Source organism: Gavia stellata, chromosome 19 (genome assembly GCF_030936135.1).
Source record: "Gavia stellata isolate bGavSte3 chromosome 19, bGavSte3.hap2, whole genome shotgun sequence".
In the NCBI taxonomy this organism is placed as follows: Eukaryota; Metazoa; Chordata; class Aves; order Gaviiformes; family Gaviidae; genus Gavia; species Gavia stellata.
The window spans coordinates 16857544-16877763 of NC_082612.1; the positions used below are offsets into that span (position 1 = coordinate 16857544).

A 20220-nucleotide genomic window follows, 5' to 3' on the forward strand; every position below is an offset into this window, starting at 1 on the left:
TGGTTTCTGTTTCTGCAGAACCTGCAGGACCTTCTGCTGATGTCTGCTGAACTAAACAAATGGAGGGCCAGGAGAACATTCAGTTGTTTGCCTCAGAAGGGTTAGGCCAAATAGTTGTATGATGAAGAAAATCCATCTTTCAGGCTGCAGATTTTATACCTATACTTGTTGTTAAAACAGTTTTTACTTGATTATTTTACTTTAATGATAACACATCAAAGGCAAGTTATGTTCGGCAGAAGAAAACAGGACAGATGCCTCTTCAGAGACACTTGCTTGTGTGCCATCTTTTTATCTCTTTTAATCATAATGGGTGTGAGGTTGGCGTGGGTGGAAAGAGAGGACAGTCTAGTGTGGGTGGAAAACTGAGAATAGTCTTGTCATGTCATAGCAGAAAAAGTCTGGTATTCAGAGGGAGAAGAGCATAACAGAGATCTTGAACATAAACTTGTCAATGGCTGGATAATTTTTCTCAGTTACGTTCCCTTTTATAAAGCCAAGAAGGAAATTATTTGCTATGAATGAATAGAAGAATCAAAGGCAGTGTCTTGGTTAAAATGCATGTAAGCTGCTGATTCAGCATTGCTTTAGAAGACACTGCCTGTGCGTTACCTGGTAAGAGACGCTGAGGCATCAAGATACGCAGCCTGTCTCTCACGTACTGAGCACGATGCTGGTTGGATGTGCACCTGTGTTTTGTCTCGGAGGGAACATTTTGGGATTCTGTTTGGAGTATTTTATTTATAATTCTGTACTGAGAATAATACAACGGGGTAAAAGTTTATAGAAACATCAAAGAGCTGTTTGCTCCGGTAGTAAAGACTCTGTGCATGTTTCTTTGTGCCAGTAGTTGGTTGTATCTTCTGTGAGGATGTGGTAGGTGTTTGCCAGAGCAGTCACTGTTTGTCTTTAGAACTACCTCAGCTGCTAATCTGAGCTGCAGAGAGAGATGGCAGCATTGAGCTGTCTGTCCAGTCTGTCTGCCCATGAGACAGAAGGAAGATGGTGAAGAGGAAGTAGAAAACCTTTTCACGTAACAAAAAAAAATAATCTGGCATTACCTTGATTTTAGTGTCACTGGTATGGCTGTTTCTGTGCTATGGAGTTTGATATGAAAAGTTGATTTGCAGCTATATTACTACTCTGTGTCAGCCACATGTACAATGTCAGACACAAAGTAAACTTGCCTACATACCTTGCTTACAATAGTATAAATTACTATTTTACTTACCTTATTTTTCTAAGCATGTTTCACAAATTGTGTACCTGTGTCAAATTCCGGTATCAGATAGCCAAACATCTTGAGATAATGTAAATATGAAGGAAATCATGCTGTGGGGCTTTACCACTCAAAGTTGCCAGTAGTGACTGGTTGGGCTGGCAGACGCAGCGTCTGAACCCATCAACATTTTAGTCAGTGGTAAGCCATTCCTTGCAATGAGTCATCTTGTCAATTGTGTTCTGTAAATGCCAAGCGTTATCAGTCTTGCATGTGCTGAAGATCTGAAATGTGCAGATTAAATCAGAAATAGTACTGTTTCAAACCAGGTTTGTACATTTAAAATAAAACATCATTTAAAGCTATGTTTAAAGGTATCATTAAAAACTATGTTGAAATATTAATTCCTCTTTGCACTTTTTGATGTCTGCTAGCAATTAGCTGTGCTTTTTTCAGGTTGATGAATTTGCAACTGATCAATTATCTGATAATTGCTATCAGAGACTCATGATTATTGCTGGAGGATTGTCTTAGTTTCAATACTGCCATAATTTTGGAGACTTTTGCATATCATGTCTGTTTTAATATTGAGCAGTAGTTTCTGTGGTTTGACCTTAATTACTTTTAAGCCCATAAATGTATGTTTGGGGTCAGCACAGTTTGGTTTCCCCTAGTTTTAATATTAGAAGCACAGGAAGTCATGAAACAACTTTGAGATAAGCAAAAGCTGAGCTGTTATTTGACTGTGACAGTATTTCTTCAGCTTTTTAGCTTCTTGCATACGATGCAGAAAGCTTGTTCTGTGGCACTAAAAGTAGTGGAGGGCATTGTATAAAAAAAAGTGTGATGCATTTTGGCAGAGCATTAAAAAGCTTGGTGTTACTTTTGTACCAGAATTCTCTTGGACACCTCTGAGAAATTTGAAGTAAAAAATAATTGCTGCTCTCAGGACAGATTCCTAGTGCATCTTTGTTTGGAGTGGGTCAAGGTCTGTGTTTATTTTTTTTTTTGGGGTTGGCAGTCTTTAAGTGGTGTATAGCATGCTATCACACAGTTATTCTGGAGATCATTGGAAAACTTATTTGGTTGGGTTGATAACTTCATATTTTGAGAAGAATAGCATTGTGGTCACATAGCTGTTTTTTGCGGTTCTTTCTTTTGCACACAGCTAAACTGCAAGTATACTCTAGAGTTGTGGGTTTTGATGACCACAGATGAAATAATGGAGATCTAGCTTATTCTGTTAATTTGATCCAGCTCTGAACATGACATCTAGCTTAAGACTCAGCATCATTACAGTGGTGCCTGCATCCTGGGGAAAGAAAAGGGCCAGTTTTGCCCAGGTGGAGCAACCAAGAGAAGTAGCAGCTGCTGCCGTAGCCGGTCAGCTCCCCACTGGGACCGAGAATGGACCAGTGCTAACAGGGAGCAGTTCAGCAGGCTCTCAAAGATCTGGGATGGCTGAGAAGGCTGCAGACTGTGTTGAGGAAGAGGAGGGGGTGAGAGGAGAAGGAAAAGATGCAGCAAGGCTAGGCAGGAGGAGGAGGAGGTAGAAAATGCGAAGTTCTCTGCACCATATTGAGAATTATTGCTCTGCATTATGGTTGTGTCTGACAGTAATTCATTAAAAGGCTAATGATTTTTACATACTTCATCTAATATTTATTTGGGAAGAAACTTTTTCTCATATGAATGGTTTTAATTTTCCTTCTCTGGTTTGGAACGTTTTGGTATTGAAACTGGGAGTTCTCCACAAGTCTTCCTTTGTTGAAGGATATTTTGAATAAGAATACCACATAATCTGTTATTTGAAAAGATTTCCTTGGAGTAGAAACACAGGTATTTTGTGGCGTTTCTACTCTTCTGGGCCAATGTGAATATAGAGGTAGAGTATGGTGGTGTTTGTAGATAGCTGCTTATTATGTGGCCTCTCAAAGATGTGTCAGCTTCGGGACTGTAACATTTTACCTCCCACTATATGGGCTCTGAAACAATGCAGCAGACAAAAGATATACCTTTATTTTGCCCTTTTCCTTCCCTGCCCCTTCTCTCCCTCCCATTTTCCTTCAGTTTATATTCGTTTTATTTCCCTGGGGATAAAACTGGGTATGGTGAAGGAAGGCGAAAGCAGGGGAGGAAAAGGGGTAGAGAAGTGAATGTGTGTGAGAGGACGGAAGAGCACAGAGGAATGACAGGAAAGTGGTCTGGTGTCCACATGAAATGAGAGTAGGGGACTGAAAATGTTATGCTGGTACCGATTTCAGTAACCTGTGGTGATGCCTCTGGATGTAACTAGCATGTGGGTTGGAATGAGGCCTTGTATCTTAAATGAAAAGTATTTACAAACTTGAAAAAGCATTGGTTTTTGAGGACTGCGAATAGGCTCAAGTATTTCTTTATTTTATCCAAACTCCTCTTGTCAGACGCATATTTGGAAAAAAGCAAAATTACGTTTATTAAAGAAATCTTAATTTAGCATTTGTTGGTTCAGTTCTTGCGTTATTAGAATGTGGATGCTGATGTACCCAAAATGTCATTTAAAAAATCTGAAAACAGCCAGTGATTTCTTTTTCAAACAAAGGTTTGTCCCTGTTTGCTTCTACTCCCAGTTTCTGAAGTGGAATTGAGGTACATGAAACCTTTATCAAAACATAACATGAACTTATCTTAAAAACACAGAAGAACAAAAGGATTCTTGAAATACTTTATTTATAATGTTGTTCTCACGACTGTGTTAATACTATGTAGTCTGTCTGTCTTTGAGGAGAATATGTTGCCTGGGGAGAAGTTTTAATGCTAAATTTGACTGTGGTTGATCTTCTGCCTTTTTTTTTTTTCCTTTTGCATAATAGGTATAAATGACCAAGGATTGTACAGAGTTGTGGGGGTGAGTTCAAAGGTCCAGAGACTTCTGAGTTTGTTGATGGGTATGCCTCTATTTTACAATCATTTTTTTCAATATTTTATTTCATGTTGGTTTACTGTCAATATTTGGTTTTAAAAGCATCTGCCTGTAGTAGTTGTTTATATGGGCCAAATCTAGTTTGCTTTAGTCCATGCAAATAATCCCCATATCATTATAAGTTCCCCTGGTTTAGCAAGACCAAGACTAGTGTGTAGGGATAAACTAAGAGAACTGCTATGGGACATGTAGGAGCAAATCATGGCCTTTGTGCAAGGTTGATGTAAGTAGGATTAAAGCAGCCTAACCTGAAGGGTTTGATCAGAAAATTCAAAATACCAAATTCAAGAAAGTTTGAAGCTTATTGCCTCATTGTTTGAAGTTTCCACCTTTCTTCTCCCTTGTCTAAGATGTACAGGTGTACACGCCCATGTGTGTCTTTAGTTAATCACTGTGCAAAATAAGACATTTAGTTTAAGCCTACTGGCAAAGAGCTCTTTGGTTTAAGAGGAGGAATATGATATACGTATTAATAATAACTATGTGCCAAGGCGGGAGGCAGATGGAGAAAGGATTTGTTTTGTATAAACTTAGTAGTATAGCTCTTATATGTGGGTAACATCTTAGACTCTCTTATACCTAGTTAGCCGTGTGTAGCTTCTAAGATTTCTTTGATTCATAAAATTACTGTCAGAAACTTTTTGCCCCTTTTCTTTCTGGAAATTTTGATGCATCTTTAATCCCAGTGACTGTAGTTCTCTTGCCACTCTGCTGTCCCTAGGGGAAAAAAAAAAAAGTAGTATTGGCACCTGGATGAAATCCCTCGTCTGCCTGATATCTCTCACCAAAGTAGTAGCCATGACTGCAAGATGTGCCGTGTTTCCCAATTTCTTGTCCTGAGCACTGACAGTACATGCAGTCAGACAAGACCACTGGGATTAGTTCATTTTTATAGAGCTTCCAAACCTGTCACTTGACAGCAAAGGTCTGATTCTCAGGGATTCATTGGTATGCAAAGAAGCTTGTTTGCAGTTTGCACCAGGCTCTTCTCCAGAACCATGCATGCTCCATCTGTGCTGATAACACAGTGTTCTTTGGCACTGCAAACTGAAGGAAGCCAGAAAGTGAATTCATTTCATTACCCCAGACATTATGTGAATGACAAAGCGCTTTTATATTATATGCTGCTGTCAGTTCAGTGCCACCTGTAAGACTTTTTCTTTTCCTTCCTTTATTTTTTCAAACAGGCTGTCTCTTCAGAAATGATAAGACATCAGGCTTGAGGACCTGCATGTCATATCAATCTGTCATAATGACCTTGCTAAATATTAATTTATGATATCTTACTTTAATCAATATTAACAGCACCCTGAAGTTCTCCATTAGTGCTCATAAACCTGCCTCTGTCTTTAAAGTATTGTAGCAAAAGACTCTTTTTGGAAATAGGAACTGGGATTAATCAAAATGACTGATCTGTAACAGATTCTCATGGTTGTTTATCTCTGTTGGAGTTAGCCTCAATAAACAATAACCATCTTTAGCCATTGACCATAGGAAGAATGATGTGTTATCGCTCAGAGAGTCTCGATTAAATGCATTTGATATCATAAGATGTTTTTCAGTTTTGTACTTACTGGCTTAGCTTGGGCGTGCAGGTCTGGCAGGCAAATTTTCCTCTTTGCCATTAGTGGTATCCAAATTAAATAGACTCAGGTTGCCAGTGGTTCAGTAGCAGCTGGAAGTGTTTATTGGGGATTCCAGCATCTGCTTTTAGTTATTTTTTTAAAATTAGAAACATTTTTTGTCATTCCCAAGATTCATATATTTATTTGAAGTAGGAAGAATACAGTGGTATCAAGGCAAGGCAAAATACTGAACAGAAAGAAGTTAGGGTGCAAGCAGGTGCTCTTTTTCTGATGATTTGTTGAAAGCGATCCTATCTGTGCTCTTTATCTGTCTGTCCTCAGAGAAGAATAAAGAGGGTTTCTTTTTGATATACAGTGGTACAGAGAATTTAAAATGACTGATTAATCTTTAATCCTTTGTCTCTGGGTATACTCTCAGATATGCTTTTATATGAAAGATCTTTTTGGAATCATAAAAAGCTCGTATTAACTTTCTGTATTTTAAAATGTTTGATAAGATTTCAAAGTATTTTAAGCTACCTATCATTGACCATGAGGTTCACAGTCTGAAAGGCCCAAAGTGCAAAAAAAGTCTTCCAAGTGGTAACCCAGGGACATAATAGCATGTAGTTTTGTCTCTTTTTCAGGATATTTTCTACAAAATTTGGGAAAGTACACTGAGAGTCAAGAGAGTATGAGAAGACCGATATATGCTTTTCTAATACTATGAATACACAGATTTTGATCTTTAATAAAATAATCTAGTGAAACTAAGTCTTCTGTAAAACGAGGCTCAGCAATTAAATATACAATTCTGCTTTTAAAAAAAAAGTTAATTTTGCAATTAACTTAGTCCTTGAAGTTCCTGTAACTAGCATTGTGCTGTGGTGATCTGCTTTGCAGCAATCATCTTGTCTAAATTTAAGTGAGGCATTTGGTAAGGAAAACGCTCATTACATTTAAAGGGAAAATGTTAAATTAATCTGGTATCTCATCGTAAACAGGGATACAGAGTTAGGACTTCCAGTATTCTGGGAATCTGTTGCAAGCAATTCAGAGTGCATTGTCAGCCATCAGGAGGCTCAGTTTTTGAAATGAGTCAGGGACCAATTCCTGTTTCACGTATGATCTACATAATAGATCTGACATGGCTCATTTCATACAGGCTGCCTACATAGGTTTCATACGAACTGCTGCACAGGTCAGCTTTCACACAGACCCAGGCTCATGGTGAAGTGACTGCTTAAGAACTTGGAGTTTCTACTGATGAGTTCCGTTTTGATTTCTGATACTGCCTGGCATGAAAAACGCCAGACTTTACATGTTGTAGAAGAAAACTTTCAGGTACCTCTGCCGTTTCAAAACCAGCAGCTTTCAAAACAATTACACTGAATTCCTTGTTATTTTATATATACAGTAAATGACAGTATGCATACACTCCTACAGTGGGCATATTGCATATGAAAGCAGAGACAGTCTCCTCCTAACCTAGTTTAGTGAACTGGACTGTTTTTATAAACTCTAGCTCCCTTATTGTCAGAAAGATTTGCATAAAATTTAGAGCTGATCTGTCAAAAGCTGTTCCATAAATGGGTACGGTTATTTTTATATGCGTAAAGTTGCCATTCAGTGCACAGTGGCTGCTATGTGAACAAGTAGCATGAAAACCAGTAGAGTAATTTTTGAAATCCAGTTCATATAATGGCCTGGGATGTTTGAAGTAGAGGGAAAAATGGAGTGGGAACAGTGAAATATATCAGGTGGTGGGGCACAGAGCTATGTAGGGCAACTGTCAAACCAAAAGTGAAAAAAAAGTCTTTAAGTCTTGATGACTTCTACAGTCAAATTAGACATTGTTTGGGGTTGGTAGCAGGGCCAAATTTTACTGTGTTTGTTTTTTTTTTTTTTTTTCCCCAAGAGATAATGAAGTATTTCAGCAATACCTTCTGTTTTTCATTTTAAGAGGCTTGCTTTGGAATTCAGACTCTTGAACTGAGTGCATCCTTTGACTCTAAAGAAGGTTGATGATTATGAAGCACTTATTTAAAAACTAGATATTATGTAGTGGTTTAGTAACAAAATCCCCGTAGATTTCACTTGTTTCTGATGTGATGGCGGCTTTTATTTAATTAATTCAGTAGAAAGTTTTTTTTTCTCAAAAAAGAGAATTTGAACACAGAAACAGCTAGCATGCTAAAAAGAGGAAAAAAGAAACTTTTTCCTGAGACAGTCTTGAGTATTTTGGGTGGTGGTTGGCTAGTAACAATTTGGTAGAAAATGTTATCTGACTTGTATTTTAAAATGAGATTTAAATAATTGATGTAATGAGGGAGAATATTCAGTTACAGAAATAATTGCTTGGCACAGCCTTTAGAACAGAATTATTTAGTCCCAGTAAAAGGACTGCACCTTTAATCAGGGATCCTAATTTGATTTTTTAAATGTTTCTGTTGTTTGTCTGACAGGCAAACTAACAAATGAATTCTGAATTGTATGAACTGGTCAACACGTAATCTGTGTCAGCTACTGCTGTAGTTTATTGTAGTGACCAACAGAAACATGTAGCAGTAATAATAACAGAAGCGCAAGCACTTGAGGTTACCAAATACATTGGGCTAGTTTGGCCATATACATATAATCATCTCGTGTCAACCAGCTATTGCTTCCTGTTTTGAGGCCAAAAGGGTTTTTCTGATCACAAAACATTCCAGTGTGCTGTGTTGTTTTCTGTGTTCTGTCAAAAAATCTTTCACCTGATGGGTCATTCAGACATACGACTGTTCAGTTTGATCTGTCTTGTTGTAAGACTCTTACCAGCTAACCTGGTAAAAGAGGGGAGGAGTTCTGTGAACCTGACAAATGGTCAAGCAAGCAAGTATTTTTTCCCTTCGGCTAAAACTGATCAAGTAAGGGAAACATTCAGGCCATCTTGTACAGGAAACTTCCTGACAGAGAGGAGACCTTCTGCTTTTTAAGCACCTCTTAAAGGTTTTCACACAGTAAGGAGGGTCATACTGCACTTTGGCTATTTTCGTCAGCAGTCCAAAATAACAGTTTACAAGCAAAACTATGGAGAGAATTCAAAAAGATTTCTTAGTGAACTTGCATTTTAAATAATGAAAGAAAAGACAAAAAGATAAGTTATGCTTAGTGGGTCTTTTTTCTAAACTGTTTTTGTACATCTTTCTGTTTAATTAAAGGTGTGAAAATACCAATTGCTATAGAGATCTTTTTACGTGAAAGTGATTTTTAATCCTTCATAAAAGAAAAAATCAGCAGTAAATACTTTTTAAAACAAAATATGGAAACAGAATTTATAAAGAGGTTTGGATATTAAGTCTTCTTAGTATTAACTAATAGTTAATAATTACTAAGAAAGACATATTATTTCTACGTTCATGTAAGCAAATATATAATGATCAAATTCAATGTGTTGCTGTTCATGTAGGGCATACTGACTTAGAATTCCCTTTTTTCACATCCCTCATTCTGATTATTTTCTAGATGCAAAAACCTGCAATGAAGTTGACCTGGAAAACTCTGTAGACTGGGAGGTGAAGACAATAACTAGTGCTATGAAGCAGTATCTGCGGTAAGCCTGTCTCGCTCTCATTTATGTGTTTATTTTTTAGGCTACGAATTCTGTATTCTAATGCTCCTACTCAGTGTGTTAAACTACATTACTTACTTTTCCTATATTTTGGAATAGAGGTTCATTTTGTGCAAGTACCATGTTTGTTATTTGTCTTGGGGAGGCAAAATAATTTAGCAACGCTAATACTCCTGTTCATATGAGAAAAGCCCCAAAACATTTTTGTATTAGATACCTAAGCATTTCACTGATGGTTCAGAAACCTGAATTGTTGGTAAACTTGCTGAGAGTCGTTACTGAAAGTCATCGGCTAAGATTGTTAAAAGAGTTTTTTGCCTTTTTATGTTTTAATGTGGTAGAATGAAAAGGGAAAAGGTTATGAGATTTTTAATATTTTCCTCTTTTCCTTCTGTCCCTTGCTCTGATGTTCTGGGTGCAATAGTAATAATATTTCGAGTGTTAAAAGTAAAAATTCTAGATGTGTTCTCTGTTCAAATGGCTTGCCCAATTCCGGATCAAGATATTTTACTAAATTGCCTAAGAACATAGAACTTTCGTTTATCTCTCGTAGTGTAACACAAATACACTATTTTTAATCTGCTGTTTTTATTAAATAAAGTATTACTGCAATCACTGTCAAAGAATGCTGAAGAACTATTATCAAGATAAAATTTTTGTCTCTCTTGCTGAGTGTAGGAAAGAATTAAAAAAAAATTAAAGTAGGAAAGAAAAATAAAAGTGCACGTGATGAAGTATTTCCCGCCTACAGCATTTCCCATCTGAGTGTTTACTCCAATATTTCATAAGCGTCAGTGAAGTCAGCTTAATAAATGAAGGTTTTAACTCTGATGTTTTAAGTCTGATTTCCATTATTCAGTACATTTTTCATTGATGACTAAGGTTTTCGATTTCAGATTTTCCATTTGAAATGCTTTAGAATTTTGATTGTGGATGGCTACTGTTCAGCAAATTTAACTGGTTTTAGGACCATTATTTCTTTCCAGTAAGGCATTGACTTGTGATTCTTTGTATTTTAAAAACACTAATGAAGAATTAATTACATAGTATATGTGTACGATCTTAATCTGAGAAACAGTCTTGGTGTTGTCATTTGGAAAGTTGCCTTATGATAGGCTGGAGGCATCACTTCAGCTCATGGAAGGTTAATGGATGTATTTAGTCTTATTTTCCTGATAATACCAAGCTTACCATTTGGGCTGGAAATCATTGAATTCAAAGGCCACTGTAACAATGGTTGCCTCCAGTGCGAGGATTATGCTACTGAATGTTAAAGAGGTTTCCTGCTTAGAGTAAATACAGATAGAAAAGAATATAGCTAAATTTATTACGTCATCCTTGTTTTACAGAAGCCTTCCAGAGCCACTGATGACGTACGAGTTGCATGGAGAATTCATCGTTCCTGCCAGTAAATATATGACTGTAGTTCAAATAGAAATCTTTTCTTACAGTACTGTTGTGGCCTTAGGAGCATGCCCCAAATGCAATTTCAGAAAAATTCTTCGACCCAGTAAAAAATATAGGAATAAGAAATAATAAATGTTTTACAAATACGTAGGTTTTAACCAGTGTTCAGTTCTAGTATGTCACATATGACATATTTATTGACAGACAAGCTTGTGACAGACTTAGCATAGCGCAATTTTTACTTTTATGGAAAAACTTTTAGATAGACATTGTAAACATTCATTCTTATTATCTTAATTGTATATTGACAAACATCTACTTAGATTGTGATTTTTTTTTTTTTCTTCCATTTGTAAAGAATATGAAGCTTAGTAAAAGAAAATACACTCATTCGGGCTCATTTGAATCCTTAAAGCACAGCTGCCTGACCTTTGTCTTCAGTGCCTTGTTAGCTCTGTATCCAGGCTGGCGTGAATGTTCCTCACATATTAGAAGAAGAAAGGAAAGAGCAGGCCAGATTACACTATGGCAGTTCAAATACAGACTTGGAGAAGACACAACAGCATTTGTAGTTCAGCTGTATGATATCTAATGTGCATGGAATTTTTTTGGAAGAGGATTCAGGGAAACTGTGTAGGAAAATTTTTGGCAAAGTATCAAACAGATATTTAGCTGATTTTCTTTCCAGCCTGTAGCACTTCTGGCAAACTGTGGAAAGCAAAATTAAAATAAACTTTGAGACAATTGCTTTATCTTCTTCAGATTGCTGTAATGACTTTCCAGGGCTGCAGAAAGTGTTCACTTGTGGTCCTTAATTCAAAATGAGAATTAGCCCATGAAATTCATTGCCAAAGCACATCTTAGAGGCCAAGTGCTTAAACAAAATTCAACATACTTACCTAGTTGGTGAGTCTGCCTGTTTGTATTGGAAAGTGTTAAAATAATTTCTTGACCTGTGAAGTTTTGCCAGCAGTTTCTCGCTTTGTTTTCCTTTCTCTATTTTATAGTCTCTTTCAATAAAGGAATTCAGTTGAAGTTACATGTTTTAAATAGTACAATGTTCATAAGTAGTAAACAATTTTGTAGAGAGGTTGATCCTATGTAGTGGGGAGGGAAATTTAATCAACATTGCAGATCTGATTTACGGTATACTTAAAAATAGGTAGTCAGTGTTGTTTCCTATGTTGGCTATAAAAAAAACTAACAACACCGGGAATAGTAAGGAATATCCTTTTCTCTGAAACTATTGGGGGGGAAGCCAAAATTAAAAGGTTCTCCTTTCCATTTTCTTTTCTTTATACCTATCAGTGTAGATTGAAACTATATAAGCCTTGACTGTATCTTGTGATTTAAGTTGCTTAGCCATTCTTTAATTAGAGTTTGTGATTTCACATATATGTAAAATAGTCTTGCTTTAAAGAAGACTTACGTTTTTCTGGCTGTCTGAATTTTCATTAGCTGACTAGAAGCTAAACGTTTTGCATTTTGGTAGCCTTTTTTCTTGCAGTCTGTGCAGGGGTGTTCACTGCAAAAGAATAAAAAAACAACCCGAAAATCTGTAGCAATATGCGAAAAAAGAAAAATCTGTAGCAATACGCACTGAAGAAATATGGTGGTATTTTATGTGAAATACACTTAACAATCAAAGTTGCCCTGGAGTAAAATGGGACTTGATGAGTGGTCCTGGTGTCGAAACTTCTTGCATTCAGAGTAGGTTCTAAATTTTTCTCTTTATGTACCTTGTACGAAGTATTATTATATATAAGAAAAATACTTCCACTCCTCTCGTTGTAACCACTACTGAGTTGTAATTTTGTGATTTAAAACAACTTTGAGAAATAGGAAGAGGGATTATTTTCATCTTCTACAGATTCTTGTTTTCATCTGTGTATGAGTGAAACCTGTAGGGGACCAAATTATTCAGTTTGACAAGCAACACAAAAATAAAAAGCCCCTTGCTTATTTTTTACTTTATTTCTGTACTGTACTGGAGAGAGATGCCGTTGTTATTCAGGGCCTTTTATCGTAGTAATCTCACTCAGTAGGTTTTTTGCATCATTATTCTTCTGTGTCTTCAGAGGTCATTAGATTTTCTGAGCATATGAATCTCCTGCATGTGTTGTCTTACGCAGTTTCTAGTGCAAGGCAGCGTAGTACCAACAAAACTGAATTCTAATGGTGAGGACAATCAGTTAATGATGCTAAAATGTAAAGTAGTGCAGTTCCACTCTGTGGCACCCAGTAGCATCGCTCCTTACCTTGCAGTATATTTGTAAGCAGATGAGTCCAATGCAGCAAAACAATAACTACATCTGTTGGGTTTTAAAAATAGATGAACAAAGGCATCCTTTTGCAGGTGGATTGAGAGATGAGTTCACAAAATAAGCAAATAACTTGATAATTCTAGAACAAGATTACTTGTGAAAACAAAGCGCATATGTTCAATATTGCTATGTTTGGAGATACATAAGTGGTGAAGCAAAGTGTGTGCAGTATGTTTCCATGCAGGGGTGGGAGAAGCTTTGTGTTTCTGTGGATTTTTTCATTTTTATTTTTTGAGATAGTTATTTATTTCTGTGTCCCACAGAAAGTGGTAGTCCTGAATCTCGAGTTAATGCTGTTCACTTCTTGGTCCACAAACTCCCAGAAAAGAACAAAGAGATGCTGGAAATTTTGGTGAAACATTTAGCAAAGTAAGTGTTACGACCTGCTTTCCTACTTTTGTCAGAACTCTTGTCCTTACCTTCGTTTAGCTACAAAGGGCCTTAGTTAAGTGTGGCTGGAGCTGAAGCCCATCTTGATGCTGTCATACACAATACCAAGAACCAAACGTGCAAAAGCAGACAAGACGTTTGACTCATACTGTGTATATTTTGGCGGGAAAGGCAGAAATCTAATCCGTTAATGAAGCCATATAAGTATTTACTTTAACAGTCCTGCCAGCAGTTGAGGGTTTGATTGAAGTGAGAAAGGGAACATTATACTTTCTTTTCGCAAATTCTGGCAAAGTGAATAGTGGAGATCTGTTAGCAAATTTAAGTTGGTTTCACACTTGCCCTGGTCCAAGGCTAAGTGCATTTTATATATTTAAGTTCAGTAAGAGACTGCTTTTGTTTTTTAATTGCCAGTGGAAGAATGGCTTTTCTGTTTTCCAGAATTCAGTAAGACCTTATTTGAAGAAACTTTGCACAAAACAAACTTCTAAAGCATAGATTAAGGAAATGTAATGTTTTCACTTGTAGACTGCAGTTTCCAACAGTAATGGAAATTTTTCATAACCTATTTCCTGTTTTTTCCTTCAATTCTTTTCAAAAAGTGTTTCAAAGCATGCCAAGAGGAATCTAATGACTGTGGCAAATCTAGGGGTAGTATTTGGACCAACCTTAATGAGGCCACAGGAAGAAACTGTAGCTGCCATCATGGACCTGAAGTTTCAGAATATCGTTGTCGAAATCCTGATAGAAAATCACGAGAAGGTAAGCTTTGATACATCTCCACGTTTCTGAGCATTATTGTCTAAAATGATCTGCTAGGCTTAATGGGTAGTGTGGAGTTAAGTATGTTACAAATAGCTTAATTCTAAAGAATATCCTCCTAACACTGTATGCTTTTGGCTACTTACACTCGATAAGTATTCCTGTTCATAGGTAAACTGATATTTCAGAATGCATATTTCCTGGCAATAGTGGTGCTTCTGTGTGTATAGTAGACAAGTAGATTTTCATTGTGATATTTGCATATGTTTTTTTCTGAGCAAAAGGGATACAAGACTGGAAAAGAGAAAGCCCAGGCTCAGTTTTTAGCTCTTCCATTAAGTACTTTGGCCAGGGTCTGAATTAATTGTTCTATGCCTTCATTTTTCTCAGGGTTCACAGAGTAAAAAGAAGACTTTACTATATTCTGAATTTTATGGGTAAAAAGCATTATGAGAGAGCCAGGTATTAACATTTCCTTTGTTTTCAGCTGAAGGTGTGTTATTTTAAGCCTTTGCATTTGAGGTAATACTGAAAATAGAAGTTGTTGCTGCTGCTGTGGCAGCTGCCAGTTACTAAGGTGCTTTACACATACAAGGTACTGTCCAGAATATCACTGCATGTTATCTGGGATCTGAAATTAAAAAAAAAAAAAAAAGAAAAAAAAAAGAGTCCTTTACTGGGCTCTTTGTTTGGGTACTCCTTTGGGAGTCCTTCGTGTTTAAGCTGACTTCTGGAACTGGATGTTTGAGGTACTTCGCTTGTGCTGGGAGGATGGGCAGCATCTGCTGCACTCTTACTGTCAAAAAAAAGTGCTTTGGAAAAATTCCAGGATGTGCTTTTTCCTCTCTGCTTTCTTAAGTACTCCGAGCATTGAAATAGTTATTTCTTTTAAAGGTTAGCAGTGTTGAAATTGGCTATCTAAGTCAAGTTTTATCTACTCTAAATAATATCTGTCTCAAGTTTTTCTGACAATGTAATTATACTACCTCCCTGAGTGATACAGGCTGGGCAAAGCTTCTGTTGGTATAGCTGTATCCACATGGTGGGTTTTGTTGGCTTAGTTGGCTTAGGGTGTAATGCTGCCCTCACGCACACATAGAGCAGATACGGTATTGTTCTGTTGGAAAAATACTGCACTGCAGATGTGGCTGAAGTTCTAAGCGATAAATATTCCAAGAGTTGTAAGCCATGATATTAATTTTGGACCTTATAAATGATGGTAAACCTTGCAGTAAGCTCCTAACTTTGAAGCTATTGCAGTGACCACACAAATTCAAGAAAGTGAAGAGAGAGTGTGAGCAGAGCCAGGGTGTTTTAGTAACATATGGAGGTTGAGGTTGAGTTATACTTATTCAAATCACTCGATCACCACAGATTAGCACCATCTTATTCTTATGCCAGCTCGCTTGCATGTCTTTAGAAACTGGACATCAATTTCATGTTTGAAACATTAGTTGTAGTGGCCTTTCTTGCTCCTCTGAAGATGTAGAGAAGCAGAGAATGGTAAGTACATCAAAATGATACTGCATCATTTTCCATAATTCCTTGGGTTTATGCCTCCTTTAGAACTAGAAGGCTATAATTTTTTTTTAAGAGATTTCTGTCATTTCACTCTCATTTTTAACAGTGAACTTGCCATCAGTGGTCTGCCTGCAGCAACCTCTCCCACGCTAGAGCTGCTTCCAAGATGGAAGGAAGCCCCAAGTGTGACCTTTGTGTATTTATAGCAAAGGCAATGGAGAGGTGTGTGTTAAGGCATTACAAAAATTTTATAGTCAAATTGAATATGTTGCTTTTACAAGTGAGCCTTCTTCATTTAGGGCAGACCAAGGACCTACTTTTAATGGCAAGCAGGCTTATTGTCAGTCTGATGTTCATTTTATATTGTTGTTTTGAATTTCTGTGCATTTCAGACTTTCTAAGAGTCTTGCATTAGGTATTTTTACTTATAGCCCCGGTGAAATCCTAGGAAATGTCACCAGCTGTGGGTTAAAATACTTCAAAATATTTAATTCAGCCACTACTCTGTCTCTCCTAATTTTTAGCAGTTTCTGCTAATAGAAGCAAAGTTTGGAATTGTAGAAGGGTGGTGGAGTCAAGATGCAGGTACACTGACAGAAACAAACTTGAAGCAACACTTCACATTTCATGCATATGTAATTTATGGCTCTGGCAGACTGCAGAGAGGCATTTCTTTTCCCCCATAGCAAATGAAATGACTAACAAACTTCCAAACTGTAGAAACAATAGCCATTAACATTCCTGCTTTAAATACAGTAACTTGGTAGGCAAAATGGTAAAAAAATGTTATGATTCCTCAAATATTTTTAAATTCCATCAACGTTCATTATGTCTTGTGTGGATAGCTTCATTGAAGGAGATCTACAATTCATTTTTAAGAGCAGACATAATTAATTGGGTTACCAGCTTTGAAATCCTAGTGCAGTCATTCCGCTATCGTCACTCTGCTGAATCCTAGCTGGAGAATTTCTATGCAATTTCTGTGTGGGAACCTTGATATGGGGACTTGCCCTGAATATGGTAAGAATATCATGCTTAGTGCATAAGCTGTTTTTAATTTTTTTTTTAAAGCTTTGTTGATATGTACATTCATTTCCTGCTAGCTAGAAACTGGTCAGTGCCACTTCCACCTTGTTTACAGGCTGCATACGTACTTCCAAACCATGGCTGTGAACCAGTTATAGTAGGTTGAGGAGGGCATGTTTTGCAAAATCAGACCAATGCTGAGACTTGAATGCTGGAACTAGACTGTGCAGCCTGATGTGTCGCATAACTGGCATTAGAATTGCACAATGATTAAGACTAGAAGGGGTATAGAAGAGCATTAGTGAAATAATCGTTTAGCTTTTTTTCTGCTCAGTTATGGATAAGTCTCTTTCAAGCAGCGTATTTCTCAGTGTCCAGTCAGAAGATGAGCTGTAGAAGCAGATCTCTACTTTGAAAGAAAAAGCAAAAACTAGACCCAAGCTGAGACAGTATTTTACCCAGGACCCTCAGAACCATCTGCTGCGGAAGGGAGGCCAGTCCAGAGGAAAATGAGACCTGTGAATTGTCTTGCTTGCTTCTGTCATACGGCTGTAGGGGAAGTCCAGTCAGATCTGCCAGGCAAAGTAGGAGTGTGTTCAGGTTTGAAATTAAATGACCTCTCTATAGTTTTGCCTGGAATTGCTGTGTTTTGTGCCGAGTGGGCTGTGTGCACCAGCACTCTTGTTTCCCTTTGCTTTGCAGGTCTTTAAAGTTGGTGTCATTCCATACTTGGCTGTCTTGTCCCCTTCTCCCTTGCCATATCTATCTGGTCTCCCTTGATTTCCATGTCCCATACCCTTCCCTTCACTAAAAAAGCATACAGAAATTCATGTTTGTGTCTCGTTGTGTTCATTTTGCATTGAAGCTATGCCGTTCCTTTTCTTGAGGGAATGAACTTGGGGGCTGATGGCAGCTATGCTTGTGCAATGCCTGGAACAATCTCTGCTTGGCCTTTAGGTATTCCTCTGATGAAAAGTGGTAGTCAACTTGGACCCAAAAAAAAAGGTTTTGATTTATCTTCTCCTCCTCCCCAAATGAGTTTCAAGGGTTTAAATAAATTTTTCTTCCCAAGGGTTTCATAGACTGGAAATCTTGGACATCTCGGCTCTTCTGGTCTGTCTTTCTGACTTGCAGTGAGGAAGAAGGGCAGTCCACTCCACGGCAGCATGAAGAGCATGCACGTGTTCATCTTGCTGTTTGCTACAATGTTTTGGCATCTCGGTGGAATGAATGTCACTATTCAAAGAGCTTGCTTATTTGCCATTTAGAGATGCTTCAGTGGTAATGTGAACCATTTTGGTTTCTCAATTCCCTGAACATTATTTTAAGAGGGGGAAAAAAAACCCAGGATAAAAAAAGAAGTCTAAGAAATAAAAGATGAAGGAGGAGGTTGGAATAAAAATCTCAGTGGGACTGGAATATTTAAAACAGCATATGGGGGAGGAAAGAATAGCGAGTACAAATAGCAAGATTGCAAAAACAGAAAGATGAAAATTACAGTGAAAGAAAATTAGAAGGAAAAAAAAAAAAGAGGGGCTAGACAGAAGTCCCTTATGGAGACTGGGAAGCCAGAGTCTGCTGAAAGGGAATAGGCATGGTAAAAGATACCTTTTTCTAGAATTCAGACAACCTACGGTCAAAATTATCTCAAAGATGTTCATTCTGAAAAACTCAGTAGTTCCTATATATAAGGTACATACTGTTTTCACTTGTTTTCTGTATTAATCTTTTTATAAAGGGCAAAGATTTTACATACCTTAGGCAAAATATGTCTTTGTTTTAGCTTTGTTTTCTTCAAAACAGTTTTATGGAGAAATATTTTTTATGAAATACAACTTTTAATTTTTCTTACTTTAGGCACTTATAATTTTTTTAAAACTAAAGGGAAGAGAAGAATTTAATACTACTGAGCTCTTAAGCCAACATCAACTTCATGTAGTAATACTTGGAAAATCTTTATTCTTAAAACATATTACAGTGCATAATACATGCAATATTTGTGAGACAGAAGAAATGGAAGTAGGTGAAGTCAGTTGTTCGTCTGAGAGTATGAAGTGGCACAGAGAGTATGAAGTGGCACAATCAGGTGTGTCTCCACTTTGCAATGGCACGTGTCTCACTTCGCAATCACTGCATGTTTAAAGCAGTTCTGTTGCAGGTAAATGGTTTAGGGTACAGTGGCACCGCCATCATCTAATCTAAGACTATATTTTGACAACACAGCAGGTCTTTTGAAGTCCTGGTAAAGGGACATATGGGAAATACTAAAGAGGGCTTGTTTCAGCTTTCGTATTGCTTTGCCTTTGGCTGCAATGGAAGACCAAGAAGCAATGCATAGTAATTGTGGTGGTTTGCTGTGGTGTAGCAATTTGAAACCTCCCCCAGCTGAATGTTTCTCAAGTCAACAAGCGTTTGACTTGAAGGGTGAAAAAACTTACATTAAGGCATCTCCATTAGGGCAGAGTTTGTGAAGAAACACATGGGCTTCAGTTCAGGAAGGTATTCAGCATGTGCTTAACTTTAAGCATGTAACTAATCAGAAGTGTCATTGAAACTATGCCTGTACTTAATTCAAATTACATGCCTTTCTGCTTTAGACTCAGCCAATCATTAAGGGGCAGCAGGCACAACAAAGAAATTCATCATGGTTTCTGGTGGAAGTCACAGCAGCTCTTTAGTTCCACTGTAGTGTGTGCAAACTCTTTAAACCCTTTCTCTGCCTTGTGGATAGCATAATGCCCTTCCACGTGAGACAGGCACACATGGTGTGGTAAATCGGCTGCAAATCTTTTTTTTGGTTCTTTGTTTAAAAGACTACTGTTTTCTAAGTCTTAATGCAGTTTATGAGTAGTAAGAAGACTGTATATCGAATCTCCACTCACGTTTGTGACTGCAGTTGATGACATTAAAAGGAACTGAGTCTGGATCAATATCTGGATTGGTATGCTGTTAGACTGCTCCAAAAGAAACAAAACATGTACTGTGAGTAACCATATTAGATTAAAAAAGAAAATCAAAACAGAAGTCATGTTCTCAGGGATAGAAGCAGACTGCTGAGGGGCTGCACTACAAATACATGGCACATACAAATAATACGGACACAGACTTCGGTTTTCTTGATTTGCCTACATTATTTTTAGTTAATTTTGGGAAACTTCCCTCAACTTTATATGAAATTTCCAAGTGATACAGATCTCATCTTCCACTGCCTACAGGCAATGTTCCTCAGTAAGTAAACAGAAATGATGATAAGGGAGTGGAATTCAGTTGACTAATATTTGCTTCAGTCTTGATGGTCAGGGTGCTGTGCTTGCATGTGTGGAGGAGGAGGCAAAGGAGAAGTCTGTATGAAGAATGCTAAAATGGATGTTCTTTAATAAAATTTTGTTAGTCAAAGAAAATATTCTGTGAAATGCTGCAGGGGGCATGGAGAA

At 37.3% G+C, this 20220-nt stretch overlaps 1 protein-coding gene across 1 annotated transcript in view; it reads left to right on the forward strand.

Annotated features, from left to right (window-relative positions):
* Positions 1-20220, forward strand: part of ARHGAP10 (Rho GTPase activating protein 10) — a 150689-nt gene that overhangs the window by 81158 nt on the left and 49311 nt on the right. The window contains exons 14-18 of the mRNA XM_059826750.1: positions 4072-4146; positions 9251-9338; positions 10706-10764; positions 13351-13456; positions 14080-14239. Of these exons, the coding sequence (XP_059682733.1) occupies positions 4072-4146; positions 9251-9338; positions 10706-10764; positions 13351-13456; positions 14080-14239 (488 nt within the window). The remainder of the gene's footprint in view (positions 1-4071; positions 4147-9250; positions 9339-10705; positions 10765-13350; positions 13457-14079; positions 14240-20220) is intronic.